This window comes from Mizuhopecten yessoensis, unplaced genomic scaffold, assembly GCF_002113885.1.
Source record: "Mizuhopecten yessoensis strain PY_sf001 unplaced genomic scaffold, ASM211388v2 scaffold4033, whole genome shotgun sequence".
In the NCBI taxonomy this organism is placed as follows: domain Eukaryota; kingdom Metazoa; phylum Mollusca; class Bivalvia; order Pectinida; family Pectinidae; genus Mizuhopecten; species Mizuhopecten yessoensis.
Genome location: NW_018405342.1, coordinates 410,734 through 428,130, shown reverse-complemented (window position 1 = coordinate 428,130; position 17,397 = coordinate 410,734). Strand labels below are relative to the sequence as shown.

General features: G+C 36.9%; 1 protein-coding gene across 2 annotated transcripts in view; it reads left to right on the top strand.

The window, feature by feature from the left end:
- The first annotated feature begins 511 nt into the window (after positions 1 to 511).
- Positions 512 to 17,397, top strand: part of LOC110448418 (transcription elongation factor SPT5-like) — a 25,941-nt gene continuing 9,055 nt past the window's right edge. Inside the window, exons 1-16 of one of the 2 annotated variants that reach the window (XM_021494637.1) lie at positions 512 to 614; positions 2,789 to 2,982; positions 4,057 to 4,119; positions 5,348 to 5,435; positions 6,082 to 6,217; positions 7,893 to 8,024; positions 8,573 to 8,672; positions 9,219 to 9,353; positions 9,646 to 9,762; positions 10,202 to 10,297; positions 11,884 to 11,948; positions 12,863 to 13,044; positions 13,601 to 13,911; positions 14,240 to 14,337; positions 14,613 to 14,682; positions 15,478 to 15,603. In XM_021494637.1, the coding sequence (XP_021350312.1) occupies positions 2,794 to 2,982; positions 4,057 to 4,119; positions 5,348 to 5,435; positions 6,082 to 6,217; positions 7,893 to 8,024; positions 8,573 to 8,672; positions 9,219 to 9,353; positions 9,646 to 9,762; positions 10,202 to 10,297; positions 11,884 to 11,948; positions 12,863 to 13,044; positions 13,601 to 13,911; positions 14,240 to 14,337; positions 14,613 to 14,682; positions 15,478 to 15,603 (1,908 nt within the window). In that variant the 5' untranslated portion in view covers positions 512 to 614; positions 2,789 to 2,793. Of the gene's footprint in view, positions 615 to 1,743; positions 1,841 to 2,788; positions 2,983 to 4,056; positions 4,120 to 5,347; positions 5,436 to 6,081; positions 6,218 to 7,892; positions 8,025 to 8,572; positions 8,673 to 9,218; positions 9,354 to 9,645; positions 9,763 to 10,201; positions 10,298 to 11,883; positions 11,949 to 12,862; positions 13,045 to 13,600; positions 13,912 to 14,239; positions 14,338 to 14,612; positions 14,683 to 15,477; positions 15,604 to 17,397 lie in introns of those variants that run through there. The other variant, XM_021494638.1, reaches the window with a different exon arrangement.

The following is a 17,397-nucleotide window of genomic DNA, read 5'->3' as shown; positions in this document are numbered from 1 at the left end:
TCTCTGGTATATGTTAAATGTATGCGTCTCTGGAATGAGATTATATAACGTCTCTGACTGACTGGGTCATCTTATGTTAAACTTAACCAGTTCTGTCATTTTCAAATTATTTACTATAGCGCCTTTTGATGTTACATTTCCATGATAGAATGTCCATTGCAAATATTTCATTTGTGATAACTTTTATCTTATGATACCACGGACTTAAATAATCTAAAATAAATGCCATTTGGCCTATCCTGTACATTTTTATTCTAATGTCGCTTTAATAATATGCCAACACAATGAATTGATGATATCACTGCTTTACGAATTGGTGGATGAATCAAAAACAAAACATGTAACACGGGGGACCACGGGTCAAAAACATGTTAAACAAAGGGAGTTAACTCTTTGATGACATGATAACGTATCTGGTTATACTCAATTTTTTAGAACGTTCCAAGACATAAATCAGAATTTAATTGAATTGACATTTAAGAAGTTAGTTTACGCATACGAACTATAATGTTAAAGTAATTAATATACAATAAATACGAAACTAAACTCCTGTCCCCACCAAAGGAAAAGCGCCATCTACTGAAACAAAACGTGAAGATCGAAGTAAAAGGAAGGTAAGATAGATCCAAACGTCACAGTAAATGTTAAGCACACTTTAACAATCGAAATAACAAAAGACGCCGGCGACATTTCAAGTAAGATGCAATTTTGATCTGCCTTTAATGACATAGAAATGTGTCCATTACTTGATAATGAAAGTGTTCACTAATAAACAAGTTCACCCCCCCTCCCCCACCGCCACGGTTTCTGTTCCTCGTTTTGCTGTTGACTATTAGACTATTGATTTATATAGTGAATGGAATATAATAGCATTAAAAAACAAATTCAGTAACGATGCCCAAAAACGCAGGCGTTGCTGTCCTTTTATTCGGAATCGCGTGAATGGTTTAGAACAGGTTTTGAACTTCCTCTCGCTTGAGAGGATGCACTGAAGCTCAAAAGCACCCTCTCCAGTCAGAGGACATAACACATTTGTGACTTACTTATGTCAAGTCCCTTATTCGATCTGTATTGGAGTATAGTTCCACCCTCTGGGACCCTTACACGGACAAGGACATATACACCATAGAGAAAGTACAAAGGCGTGCAGCAAGATTCATTCTGTCAGATTACCAAAGAAAAAGCAGTGTAACATTCATGCTAAACAGACTAGAACTGGAACCACTGAAAGACAGACGTTGTGAACACAGTCTAGTACGGTTGTTTAAGATCATCAATGGGCTATACTAGTAGCCATACCCGCTGATGACTACATCAGCCAGCCGTACCAAACACACGACGAAACAACAGTCGGAAACTACAACAGATATCGTGCAACACTGAAAACTACAGACAATCCTACGTATACTAACCGATTGGAACGCTCTAAAAGAATCCTCCATCAGCGCAACTACGGTCGACCAGTTCCGTAGTAGCCTCAAAAAATAACTTTTACCCCACTCCTCCTCCTCGGATGTGATATTCAATCTATGAATTTAATCCAGAACCTTACAGATACAGATAAAATATGTAATAATTTAAGCGGACCGGTGATGTGGCAGTCGCTGGTAACCAGAGAGCTCTGTCGGTTAAAATGTCAATATAGAGTTCAGGGTCCTGCATTCAAATCCCAATCAGGCTGTTGCATTATTCTTGTTACATTTGTTTTGATACATTTGTTGTAGGACAAGGAATAGTGATTAAGATAGTGCAATCGCTGGGGCTCGAACCCGCAATTCTTGACTCTCCAGCCCGATGCTCTACCGCTGAGCTCAAGGGAAATTCACTACAGCTGCCGCTTGTAAGGCATCCTGATTAATGCACATCTTTTACCCTATTCCCCCCTTTTTTCAACACCAACCCAGGTTCTTTGACTCCTTGCCAAGTGTTTTACTACCTTAAATGGGGACGGTCAATGGCACTGGAAGGGATCATTTCTTCTTCTTAGCATTTTATGATAGAAAATATTTAGTGAAGTTCATTTTAGATGAAGAAACATTATGCTCAGTTTTGAGCTTATGCCAGCCAAATATAATATTTTATGTCACAAAACATAGAATACAAAAAAACCTGATAACTCTGGTGACCGTCAAGGTTCACAGGCCTCTTGTTAGTATTCTTAAAATGCCAATATTTCCAATTATGTACCAGAATACCAGACATCTCAGCATTTCAAAAATTAAAGATACAACTGAAAGATAGCCTTTGTGACATAGGCTAGTGTTGGCTGTTGTAACTGGTTTACACACTGACTGATGTATTTGAATCTGTATGATTGATTGTGCACAATGAGCTGTTATTATATTACTTAAAATACTCATGCAAACAGTGCATAGGCTACAGAACTTCCAGTACTATATGTTGTCAGATCTACTTAACACTACATTCTTTACCTGTCAATCAACTGTCTTTATTCCAATGCTTTCCATCACAATGTAACCGACATCATGTAGGGGAGATAATCAGGAAGCTTTAATCCTTCTCACTTGAGCGTTGCCCCCCCCCCCCCCCCCACAGAAGGTTTCATTTCCAAATCGCCCTCCATGTGACTACACAAGTCATTTTGATATCTTGGTCCCATGTTACAGTGTTCCATGTGATTTTTGAATAAGTAAACTGTATTCAAATTGAAATGGCCATATAAAACAACTTGCATCTATTTATAAAAATGACAACTATTTTTTTTATCTGTGATCGGTTAAATGATTCTCATCACTAATCAAACAAAACTGCTGTTTGGATTTTACAGACATCATGTCTGACGATAGTGCAGACAGTGACTTCTCTGACCCTGAAAGTGTGCACAGTACCAGTGGACCTGGCAGTCCTGCGGGCAGCGTGTCAGGAAGTGAGAGGGGCAGCAGACCAGGGAGTCCAGCTGGTAGTGGTAGCGGACCAGGCAGCCCTGGAGGAAGTGGATCTGGGAGTGGAGGAGAGAGTGGGGTAGGTACAAAGTAATGTAACAGCCATCTGGGAGAGGGGGGGAGAAAGTTATTGGGTAGGTATACGGTGAATGTAATAGCCTTCTAAGATTGGAGGAGAGAGAGTCGTCGGGCATGTACACAACTTGGCTGTAACAGCCTTCTCGGATTGGAGGAGAGAGTTGTCAGAGTAGGTAAACAGTTATTGTAACAGCCTTCTGGGATTGGAGGAGAGAGTTGTCGGGGTAGGTAAACAGTTATTGTAACAGCCTTCTGACAGTGAAGGAGATAGTCGTCAGGCATGTACACAACTTGGCTGTAACAGCCTTCTGGGATTGGAGGGGAGAGTTGTCGGGTAGGTAAACAGTGAATGTAATAGCCTTCTAGGAATGGGGGATAGAGTTGTCGAGTAGGTAAACAGTGAATGTAACAGCCTTCTCGGATTGGAGGAGAGAGTTGTCGAGTAGGTAAACAGTGAATGTAATAGCCTTCTTGGATTTGAGGAGAGAGTTGTCAGGTAGGTAAACAGTGAATGTAATAGCCTTCTAGGAGTGGGGGAGAGAGTTGTCGAGTAGGTACACAGTAATGTAACAGCCTTCTGGGAGTGAAGGGGAGTGTGGCTAGATAAACAGCTATTAGAGTCACCTCTGCATAAAATCAAAAATGAGAATTCATTGCAAATAAACTAAATCTCAGTCTTGGTTGAGAAAGCTGGTAACCTAAGCATTCCATGGATGAAGAAAATCATTTCATTTTTGAACCCTTTTTTTAAAAATGGTTTTGATAGAGATGGTGAAATACACCTTAACATGCACCTTCGATTTTTTCCTAGATTTATTTTGAGTTTACCTGAAATGTCAGATTTACCAAAAATGTTCCCATAAAAAGTGAAATACAACTTCATTGAACTTGCATATATTAGGATAGCTGCGGGAACCGTAGCCTCTATGTCCGATAACAATATAAAAAAAAAAAAACGGACATAGAGGCTATGGTTCCCGCAGCTAATATTAGGACAGCATGTTTACAGATGTTAGTTTCAAAATATAAGCCTCATTTTAAATCTGATCAACTGCACATTTATAATTTTCAACAGGGGGAAGGAAGTGATGTAGAAGTAGGACATCGGAGGAAGAGCGTTTTGGACGACGATGAAGAGGTAGACTACAATTTGTTTACTTTGAATCCACCAAAGTGTGTTTTAATTTCAAGGTCATCCAAATTGTAAAGATGTTGTAATGTAACTCTGATTTTTCACCTTCACGATTATAGATATGATAACATTCAGGATTATAGATATGGTAACATTCAGGATTATAGATATGGTAACATTCAGGATAATAGATATGATAACATCCAGGATTATAGATACTATGTCCGATAACAATATAGATATGATAACATTCAGGATTATAGATATGGTAACATTCAGGATAATAGATATGATAACATCCAGGATTATAGATATTATAACATTCAGGATTATAGATATGATAACATCAAGGATTATAGATATGATAACATCCAGGATTATAGATATGATAACATCCAGGATTATAGATATAACATTCAGGATTATAGATGTGGTTACATTCAGGATTATAGATATGATAACATCCAGGATTATAGATATGATAACATTCAGGATTATAGATATGATAACATCCAGGATTATAGATGTGGTTACATTCAGGATTATAGATATGATAACATTCGGAACTGTAACTGACTCTAATCTGGATACAACATTAGGACAAAATACTGCAAAAATACATAGAAAAAATATTCAGGCAATTTTTTTAGTTCACCACAAAATGTTTCTATATTGATAACCATCAGACAATTTAGTGGAATCTACTTAATACTAATATTGCACAGTTTATGGAAACAATTTATTGTGTTAGCCACTATTCAATTGTTTTTTTAATTCAGGGGGGGGGATCTGTATAATTGTTACATTAACAAAATTTGAATTGAAACAACAGCAATGCTTCTTAGTTCTATGGCATTAGGAATCTTATGTTATAGGAGTAGTGACTGCATGATTTAGCATTCGACACAAACAAGTTTTCGTGGTTGTGTAGGAAGGATTATTGCCAGATAAATACAGCAATAGCATATCAGGAAATAATGTATCTGAAAAAATTAAGTTTTATATATTTCATTTCAGAACAATTTCACATTTATTTCATTGGTTTCCTCCTAGTTTCTCTAATATTGACTTCAGAGAATTCTTACTGATTTGGTTTCACTCCAGTATATGGTATATTGATTTATTTCCATACTGATTTTTAACTAGTTTCGTATTGATTTCTTTATTCATATGCATATATTTGAGAAAAGTTTTATTTGAAGCAATTCTACAGTTATAGTGATATCTTCAACAGGAGTACGATTCGGAAGAGGAAGAAGATGATGATGGGAGAAGGAAGAAGAAGAAACCGAGGCTGTCTGGTTTCATCATCGACGAAGCTGGTAAGCTGATCAATCCAGACAATGATCTGTGATAACTCTTTTCTCCCTAAATTCAAACAGGAAGGGTTCATAGGTTTTGTAGATTGTTTATCACTTTGGCGCGTTTAAAAATTTGTAGAATTTTAGCTCACCTGGCCTGAAAAGGTAAGTGAGTTTATGCTGTGGGGCGATGAAATATAAAGGAAGTATAGGTAAATCTTTAAAATTGTGCTCTATGAATATAGGTGAAAGTGTTTTAATCTAATTTGGTGTAGAGCATCCCTGGGCCAAGAGGACTCAACCTTGTATAAATAGAGGATGTATCCCCCTCCTCCCAACTAGGGGACAGAAAGGTGGGGCGTTATAGAGGAAGTGTAGGTAAATCTTCATAATCCTGCTGCATGGGTTTGGTTAGAGATTTTAACCTCGATTATTCTGGATCCTATGACAAAGGGGACTGAAGGTGGTATAAACACAGATACAATACCACTTGCTCATGACACCTTGCACTTACCCACCTAGTTGACACATTTCTTGATTAAGTCAATCACTTTCACATTGTTCTATACATTTGCTGATTTAATATGTGACTGACAAATTACACATCATTTACGGTGAACTTGTTTGTAATTGGTTTTCTTCACACTTTCAATTATCTTGTGTCCAGATGTCGATGATGAGGGTGAGGATGATGAAGATGAATGGGAGTCTGGAGCTGAAGATCTGATTGAGGCAAAGTCTAACTATGAGGGTCCAACTGCCAGAGAAATAGAGGGAAACCGGAGACTTGAACACTTGTTCAAGTGAGAACAATTTCAATTTCAATTTGACATAGAATCCCTTTTTTCCAGAACTAGATAATGACTTACTTAGGTAGATCAAAAACTGACACACTGAGCTGGCTGTATTCATTTAAGGACATTTACTACTTTAAGTTGAAAAACCTATTTACAATCAACAAAAAGTGATCACATATCTTTACTGTATGAGAAGACCACGTAATAACTATCTTTACTGTATGAGAAGACCACGTAATACATATCTTCACTGTATGAGAAGACCATGTAATACATATCTTCACTTTATGAGAAGACCACGTAATACATATCTTTACTGTATGAGAAGACCACGTAATACATATCTTCACTGTATGAGAAGACCACGTAATACATATCTTTTCTGTATGAGAAGACCACGTAATACATATCTTCACTGTATGAGAAGACCACGTAAAACATATCTTTACTGTATGAGAAGACCATGTAATACATATCTTCACTGTATGAGAAGACCACATAATACATATCTTTACTGTAGGAGAAGACCACGTAATACATATCTTTACTGTATGAGAAGACCACGTAATACATATCTTTACTGTATGAGAAGACCACGTAATACATATCTTTACTGTATGAGAAGACCACGTAATACATATCTTTACTGTATGAGAAGACCACGTAATACATATCTTTACTGTATGAGAAGACCACGTAATACATATCTTTACTGTATGAGAAGACCACGTAATACATATCTTTACTGTATGAGAAGACCACGTAATACATATCTTTACTGTATGAGAAGACCACGTAATACATATCTTTACTGTATGAGAAGACCACGTAATACATATCTTTACTGTATGAGAAGACCACGTAATACATATCTTTACTGTATGAGAAGACCACGTAATACATATCTTTACTGTATGAGAAGACCACGTAATACATATCTTTACTGTATGAGAAGACCACGTAATACATATCTTTACTGTATGAGAAGACCACGTAATACATATCTTTACTGTATGAGAAGACCACGTAATACATATCTTTACTGTATGAGAAGACCACGTAATACATATCTTTACTGTATGAGAAGACCACGTAATACATATCTTTACTGTATGAGAAGACCACGTAATACATATCTTTACTGTATGAGAAGACCACGTAATACATATCTTTACTGTAGGAGAAGACCACGTAATACATATCTTTACTGTATGAGAAGACCACGTAAAACATATCTTTACCGTATGAGAAGACCACGTAATACATATCTTTACTGTAGGAGAAGACCACGTAATACATATCTTTACTGTATGAGAAGACCACGTAAAACATATCTTTACTGTATGAGAAGACCACGTAATGCTTACTGTAATGTGATTGTGATTACATATTTTTGCAATTGTGCTTCCATCTCTCTTGTATTCAAAAGTATTTGATATCGCAAAAATGTTCAATAAGGGATGGTTATCTCATGGTGAATTGATTTATTGTGTTAAGATGTTTTTCATAATATTGAAGAACATATAGATACACAAAATAAACAATAATAGCATGAAAATAACAGTTTTGAAACTGAAAAAAATAAATTAAAAATGAATAAAATTGGGAAATGTCATTAAATTTAGTTTAGCTCTTGTTTGAATAATGTAACATTCGTTAATTTATGATTATGTTTTGACAGGTCGCAGAAGGAAGACGAAATTGAGGCATATTTGAGACAGAAATATGAGGACTCGTCCTTCACAGAGAGGTTTGGGGAGGGTGCAGAAATGTCAGATGAAATCACACAGCAAGGGTTACTCCCTGGAGTCAAGTAAGTCATGGATTTCTGTCATTCAAGTTCAGTTTCCTTCTAACAGGGAATGATTTCAGAATTTTTCTTCAGTATTTTTATAAGTGCAGTGTCACAATAAAAAGTTCATATAGTCTTTCTCACCATCAATAATGATGTCCCACTCTCCCTCCAACACTAATGTCATCATCCCACTATCCTGCAAGCTCTTAAACCATCATCTTACTATATTGTGACCACTGATACCATCTTCATACTATCCTGCCCTCATTAATATGGTCATCTCACTATCCAATCACTACTATACTGTTATGCTACTATCCAGCTACCACTGATATTTTTGTCGAACTGTCCAATCCCCACTAAAACGGTTGTCTGATTATCCAGCCAAAACTGGTGTTGTGCCACCATTCAGCAACCTTTTTGGAGACAGATTGACCCTTTTCTAAATAAATTCTCCCAATTATCAAGCAGTCTTCGAACAAAGATGGCTGCTTCATGTAATGTCCTCCAATTACTATACTAACATGCATCGCTGAAGCTGTATCTATCTCTAATTTGTTAAACAGGGATCCCAATCTTTGGCTGGTCAAGTGTCGTATTGGGTTTGAGCGAGAGACTTCCATACAGCTCATGCGCAAATTTGTTGCCTACCAGTTCACAGACGAAGTAAGTTTAGTATAAATTCATTGTCATTATGCAAAGGTCTAGGGGAGGCAACTCAGCAGTTAAACAATCTCTGCCTTGGGGTTTGGAACATCTGATAAGTATTGTGGAAAATTACCAGAGAGATGTTTATAATGTACACCCACTGAAGTAACACTTGCTCTTACAATTAATAACCAAAGAAACACTATTAGTAAAAACGTACTATTAAAAGTTGGCAATTCCTAATAAATACCCAAGGAAAACCCTGACCATTGATAAAACTACAAAGCAACAATATAATTCAAAAAAAAAAATAAAAAAAAATACAACATTTGATATAGCGCCCTAACTAGCTAACATAAGTCACTCTAAAGCGCTTTACAGTACATAGATATACAAATTTTTATACAGTCAATACACTTAGCATATATATATATATTAATCAATACAATATAAGCATATATATATATATTAATCAATACAATATATTCAAGCCTTAACTTTCTAATTGCGGTTGATGTTGTTGTAAAGAAAAAAATGATATCATGAAATTTGATGTGTTTTCAGCCACTTCAGATAAAATCTGTGATATCCAAGGAAAGCCTGAAAGGTTACATCTACATTGAGGCATTCAAACAGACTCATGTCAAACAGGCCATAGAAGGCATTGGAAACCTCCGAATGGGACTCTGGGCACAACAGGTAACGCTTCGCCACATGTCGCTTCAACTAGATACAGGATCCTGCAACTGGTGTATGTTCCTTGTACAGCAGTAGATTGTTTTTAAAATTGAAAATGATCAGACATAAAAAATAAAAATAAATTAAATAAGCTGGAATTGTTCTCTCTTCATGCATCAACCAACAAATTTGTAATAAATTTGCATGTATTTAAATTATAAAAGGTAGCATACAGCTTAATACAAGACAGATTATTATGTTTTTGTGTGGAAGATTTGTGGTTTCGAGATTGACAGCAAATTGTTTCCTACAGATGGTTCCGATTAAGGAAATGACAGATGTTATGAAAATTGTGCGCGAGGCGACAGTCATCAAAGCGAAGGCTTGGGTGCGGCTCAAACGTGGCCTGTATAAAGAGGACCTGGCTCAGGTAGGCAACAAAAAGGACTATAACTAAAGTTGGAAAGTGAAAATAGATTTTCCTGTAAAATGAAAGTATTCACTTTGTAATGAAGGGTGAGTTCATCACCAGGTCTTAGATAAAGAACTATATTAAGTTTTAAAAATGCAGTGAATTGAGTAAAGAAGTGAAATTTGAAACGATGGTAGGGCCACCACATTAAGTAGACAAAGATGTAAATTTTGAAAAGTTGTAAGGCTGCTATATGTTTAAGGGTCTTGTATGTCAACTGTTAGAGACAATAACTTATCTGCTGCACTGATCATCTGAATAATGCAATGTCATATATTTACTGCACTACAAATTATTATTTTTAAAAAAGAAAAAAAAATCAAGGTTGATGAGCTTATCCGATTTGTTTTTTTGCCATACACAGGTTGATTTTCTATTGTTTTTTTGCCATACACAGGTTGATTTTGTGGAGCCAGCCCAGAACATTGTACACTTGAAGCTGATACCAAGAGTCGACTACACGAGACAGAGAGGAGTAATGCGGAATGCACAGGTAATAGACTACACCAGACAGTTGTGTTAAATTTTTGTAAAAGAAATTTCAGGTCACCCGAGCTTACGCTAGAGATCCAGTGCAGTTACTTTCTACTCGTCATCATTCAATGTGCATTGTCTATCATGTGTAAACATTTTACTATTTTGGACTTCTTAAGAATCAATGAATGGATTTCTTTCAGACTTGGTGAGGATCAAATTTTATTCCCGTAGGGTAACCCATTTCCCCTCTTGGGAGGGTGTAAAATGTACAATATGACACTTTTGAGTGGCCTAATGACCTGCCTATTAGGCCACTCAAAAGTGTCAAAGAGGAAAACTTTCTAAATTTCATTTTTTTTTAATCCAAAAATCAACTACTCTTCATGGATGGAAATGTCTTAAAGTGCCTTATCAAATTCATAAATTTCATCAATCATGGGTCGTCCACTCCTCCCTGAAGTGGGGTGAAATTAACTATCATTTACATAGGGAATTAAACCTTTCGAGTATTATTCCTTTATTTTCCAGTGAAATTTTCTAAAACTTTGTTTGAATTATAAGCAGGGGATGACAGATTGATGATATGGAAATAAAGACCCTAACTCACCCTATTAGTCTGAGGGGTGATATAATAAATGAGGAAAAACATACCTGCCAACCCCGGTTATACTAAGAGAGGGTGATGACCCTCCTTTGAAAAAAAAAAAGTGGGTCATAGTGCGCGACGGCTTTTTTCGCAACTAATATAAGAAAAATAGATATTAAATTATAACTTGCATATTTTAATGATGTAAAAGTTGCATTCTACATTCATTGAACTGTTCTTCCAGCAGATCTAGCTGATCCTCATCCACAATACCAAATTCAAAGCTGAAAACAAAAAGATTTGTCAACAACACAACTTATAAAATTAATTCATAATAACATAATGATGCTGTGTTTTCACAGGCATTTTTTATGCGGGACTTTATACACTATAACTAATTTTCCGACGACATTTGATATGTGCACAATTATATTTTCTTTTACCATTTCGGGTAGTAGAACCTGCAAGTCCCGATAACGACTTCTTCCTTCAAAATACGATCTATTCTATATATAAACGTTTGTAAAACAGTTCTAGTACGTATATAAACAACTCACAACTTACCTGTTGGTGAGAAACGGAAACAGGAAATACATCATCCTACTTGTGAAGAAGGATGGAAAAGTCTAGAGAATTAAGAGTGACTTCGGTAACTTCTAAGATAGGAAAAGATTACGGGTGGAAACGGGTGAAATTGACGAAATCCCGGTCAAAATCGTAACCTGGCGGGTGAGGTTATAAAAGCGGGTGAAGGGCTAAAATCCCGGGTGTAACCCGACAATATCGGGTCACTTGGCAGGTATGGAAAAATTGGCAAAAAATTGAAGATCTCGGATGAAAGAGAAATTATGAAACATTACATCATTAAAAAAGTAGCTATTGATGAGAAAATGTGTTTTGTAAACCATCGCATACCATTGTTGTAGGATGCATGTAAGTGGAAAAATGAATTTGAAGACATGATTTGATCAAAATATGACTTTCAGCATCATAATATGCAGTACACACTGTTGTAGGATACAGAAAAGCGGAAAAAGAAAAGGAGACCAGGACAGAAATTGTTTGACCTAGATCAGATCAGGTTAGCTATTCTTGTGTGCTAAATGAAACTGATTTTGTGTACTAAAGTTTCGAACAGCCTTCAAGATTATCAAACAATTTTGAGAGGAACAGTTGTTTGTTTGACCTCAATGACTAACTTACTTAATTAAAAAAAAATGGTCTGGAGCATTGATGGACCAAGTAGCCTTAATGCTTCTTAGTTATATGGCCTCAATGTTCAATAAAAGGTGGGTGTGGGTGTGGGCTCCTGTTTGGTAGAGGAGTGGGGCAGTGCCTCTAGGGATAAAACTTTAAAATCCTACTTTTTGATTATAGGTTTAAAAATTTGAACATAAATTGGCCTACCCAATCATTCGACCAACAACACTAAGTATAATCTAAACAGAATTTGTCGCCCTCTCGGGCAGAATGGTTTGTAGCATCCTTGGACCAAGTTAAAGTCTAGACAAACTAAACTTACACCAGATGGATCTGTATCAAATTTCCCGCATCAGATGCTGTGTGGGTCCTAGATTGTTTGGTTCATTGACACTTTCTTCATCAATTGTTCAGGTTATGCATTAGACTCTATTTCTCCAAAAGTATGAGTGCATGACTGACTAACTTGGATTAAAAATTAGTATTCCATCTAATCCATATTTTGGGGACAGGTGATACATATATAGTTTGAGTGGAAAATCTTGCTTTTAGATTTTGTTCCTGGCTAAAAACTATTTCATTTCCTAATTTACATTATAAATGTGATGTTAATCATGCATACTTAAAGTCATGTATATTTCAAAATATCTAGAACAAGAATGTGAAAAGTAAGATGATTTGATATGCTGTCAATTTTTCTTAATAATTTAAGTTCAAATGTTCAAAAGATACTGTAAAATTTGGAGCTGATATTACAACCTGTCGGGTATATCAATCTTTGTATGACTATTTCAGACAAATTGGTGGTGATGTCTCGACTGATGGTGACTTCCTCATGTTTGAGAACAACAGGTATAGTCGGAAAGGCTTTCTCTTCAAGAGCTTTGCTATGTCTGCCATCATCGCAGAAGGCATCAAACCAACATTGGGAGAGCTGGAGAAATTTGAGGACCAACCGGAAGGGGCAGAAATAGATTGTATCCTTTGCATTCAGTGATTACTGTGACGATATCTCAAACAGGTTCATGTTTTATAATGCCAAGGTCAAGGTAACTGTTACTATTTATAGACAATCTTTGTCATCTCTCTTATAACTTCATTTTAAACTTCATTCAATAGTCCAGTACTGTTACTTGCCGTCATGACCTTCTCGGCATATAAACTTCTTTTAAAAAAAATGACAATCTTAATGGGAGTTATGTCATCTTGTTTCCCTGTTTACGTGTTGGTGACAGTATTGCTACCTTCCTTTTCAACTGATATTTAGGAAGGTACCTGAAGTAATTGTATGATTACAATTTTTTTTATTCAAATATTTTGTAGGAGATTTGTTTCTTGAGTGTCATGTAATAAAGTAGTGATTTTAGCCTGTTACATACAGTTCTGTTGTCATTTGCAACAAATTGAGAAGGAAATGCCTAAACCTAATTGAGTATTGGATGCTATGTAGATCTGATATTGGAGGGGGGAAGGAGATTTATAGACCTGAAATTATCAGGGAAGAACAAGTGATTGCCCTTAACCACTGTTAAGTGATCCCGGAGAAGTCGGTGGGGGATGTAAACCATACCCTGATCCCTGGAGATGTGGTGGAGGTATGTGAGGGCGAGTTGGTACATCTCCAGGGTAAGGTCATCAGTGTTGATGGTAACAAGATCACTATGATGCCCAAGCACGAGGACTTACAAGATCCACTCGAGTTTCCCTGCAATGAGCTCAAGAAACACTTCAGGATGGGTGACCATGTGAAAGTGTTAGCGGGTCGGTTTGAGGGAGATACAGGCCTTATTGTCCGTGTTGAGGATAACATGGTCGTCCTATTCTCGGACCTCACTATGCATGAGGTAGGTGCTTGGTCCAACTTAACTTTTGGTAAACATAAATCACCATGTTCTTAACTATATATTTATACCAGCTTGCCGAGACATGCATTTCCTTTCCAAAGACTTCCACAAAAATATTATAAATAACACATAAAAATCAAATGCTTTTCTATGTTATTTTCAATTCAGACTAACACTGGAAACTGAAGGATATCTCTTACCACGATATGTTTTCTTGCTAACTGCTCATAATTTTTCAAGACTTATTTTCAACAAAGGCTAACACATAGAATTCAAGGAAAGTGTACCTATTCCGATCTGAGTATAGCTATTTAACTTTCTGTTACAGCTGAAGGTCTTGCACCGAGACTTACAGTTGTGTGCGGAAATGGCTACAGGAGTAGACTCCCTGGGACAGTTTCAGTTTGGCGACCTCGTCCAGCTCGAGTGAGTATTACACAACTGTAAATGTCTGAGAACTTCAATTTCAACTTTTATTTTTCAGCTTTTTTTCCATTTTTTCAAGTTTTAAGGCGTTTTTGAATTTGTTTAGAAGAGGACCTAGCTAACTAAATCCTGCAATTGATTTTGACTTAATATGTGACTATATTGTCTAAAAATGATTTTGGAAATTACATTTTGAAACTAAAATGTAAGCATTTTGCTATGGCTGCTGCTGGTGACCTAAACAATTATTGGTTGTACTTAACCTATGTTTACAGTCCACAGACAGTGGGGGCGATCGTGCGACTGGAGAAGGAAAACTTTCAGGTCCTCAGCATGCACAACAAGGTAGGTGATTTACCACAAAAAGGATTAATACTAGTCTATCACAGAAATGATGGTACAGAGGTACAAGTTCGGCTCTGTCATTGAATCTGCTACCTATAGTGGAATTTCATCATTTTACAAACACATGAAATGTGAATTCCATCTTACATGGGATAAAGATAATCTATAGTTATGAAGAAATCTCAGTACCAAGGTTTTTAGTCTAGTACCCCTCATCTCCATACTTGTCCCCGACAAAACAACTGCTTTAGATCTCTACACCATAGCTAGTGATTAATTACTTTTCTCACACCCACACTTTTCTAGAATAGAGCTTCACTACAGGTGTTTCAGAGCGTTTTTATGTGACATCATAAGCTTATTCAGTGATTTTGTTTTGCCAAGTTTTACATCCGAAAATACAGATTGCTTTCCCCAGCATTTTTTTTTCTCTCCCCAAAATGAAATAATATTGAAGACTGTCTTCCCAATTCAATAAAAAATCAGGCTACATTTTCCCTATTCAGATGGGCCACAGCCTGTTGTGAAATTTAAGTAGAAAAATCACTGTATTACAGGGTCCTGTTGTGACAAGGAAGTTTCCGATGGTGTAAACCCTATGGTTAGTTTTCAGGTGTTAGAAAGCTTTATTCCACACCAGTAGCATTTCCATAGGAAAAAATGTTCTGTGATTTTAGTTCAATATAAGATTCAAATTGAAGTTTATTTGATCTACAATTCAAACTTATTCCATTTAACTTTTAAGATTAATAATCTTATTGAATTTATGATTTTGATTTATGACACCTTGATTAGGTACTGAATGTAAAACCACAAGCTGTGACGCGAAAAAAAGACACGAAGAATGCAGTGGCCCTGGACTCTGAGAGCAACAATATACAGACCAAGGACATTGTCAAGGTCATAGATGGGCCACACTCGGTAAGTAACCAAGGTCATAGATGGGCCACACTCAGTAAGTAACCAATGTCATAGATGGGCCACACTCAGTGAGTAGCCAATGTCATAGATGGGCCACACTCGGTAAGTAACCAATGTCATAGATGGGCCACACTCAGTGAGTAGCCAATGTCATAGATGGGCCACACTCAGTGAGTAGCCAAGGTCATAGATGGGCCACACTCAGTAAGTAAATAACCAAGTACATAGATGGGCCACACTCAGTAAGTAAATAACAAAGGTCATAGATGGGCCACACTCAGTAAGTAAATAACCAAGTACATAGATGGGCTACACTCAGTAAGTAAATAACAAAGGTCATAGATGGGCCACACTCATAGATGGGCCACACTCAGTGAGTAAATAACCTAGGTCGTAGATAGACCACACTCATTAAGTAATAGGGCAAGGTCATAGACTGATAGGTCTGACTCAGCAAGTTATAAGTCAAGGTCATAGTGTCAAGGCCACAGAAAGACACAGTCAGTAAGTTAAAACAAAGTTCACAGTGTCATGGTCATAGTTGGCAACAAACAGTAAGTTACAACCCAAGAGTAACTTTCTCGGAGAACATGATATGACTACACTCTTGTAAACTTATCTCGGTGGTAATGAAACTCTTGTTATTTGATCAAAAATAAATGATATTTAATAAAAATTATATGATATATATTTAACAATTTTCCTTGTGATAACATATCTCAGAAACAAAACTTTAGGTTAAAGATGATCAGAATGCAGATAAAGCCTGCTAATTGCATTTTCCTTTCAGTATGTTAAGTTTCCAAAATAATCAAAATTATTTATATGGTAATTCAGCTTTTCTAATTTTCTTTTGATATACTAGTATGTCTTGTATGAGGAGTATTCTAATATTTAAAGGCTTAAAAAGGTCCTTTTCAAACTTTTTCAATGTTGAGCTAAGCAGTGCAAATGCAGGAGCTTCCAAAATATACCAAAATCTGTTGAGGTCAGAGAGGTCATATGTAGACTGACCTGCTCAAATGTAGGTGACGGTATGGGGAAAGCCAAGTGAATGGATGTATGCTTCCATACCATATTATGTCCTGCCATCAAAAGTTTGACTTCAGCATGAAAAGCTGGTGGTTTTTAGCTCACCTGCCGGAAGGGCAAGTGAGCTTATGCCATAGCACAGCGTCTGTCGTCCATCCGTCGTCACTACTAGTCCTGAACGGCTAGGTAGATTTTCGCTAAATTTGGTCTGGAGCATCCTTAGGCCAAGGGGACTCAATTTTGTATAAATGGTGAGTGTGGCCCCCCTGGGGGCCAAGGGGTTGGGCCCTATAGGGGAAATAGAGGTAAAACCTTTAAAATCCTTCTTCTATCATAGGGATTAAGAGAATTTTGTATAAATGGTGGGTCTGGCCCCTCTGGGGGTCTGAATCATCCTTGGGTGAAGGGGAACCAATTTTGTTTAAACGTGGGTCTGGCCCACCACGGGCCTGAGGGGTGGGGCCCAATAGGAGAAATACAGCAAATTCTTTAAAATCCTTCTTATTCTGTAGGAATGAAAGGATTTGGTCCATATTTGATCTGAAGCATTCTTGGGTGAAGGGGAACCAATTTTGTATATACCGTAGGTCTGGCCCCCCCAGGGGCCTGAGAAGCGGGGACCAATAGGGAAACATAGCAAATTATTCTTTAAAATCCTTCTTATTCTGTAGGAATGAAAGGATTTGGTCCATAATTTGTGTGGAGCATCCTTGGGTAAAGGGGAATAAATTTGGTATAAACGGTGAGTGTGCCCCGCCCCCC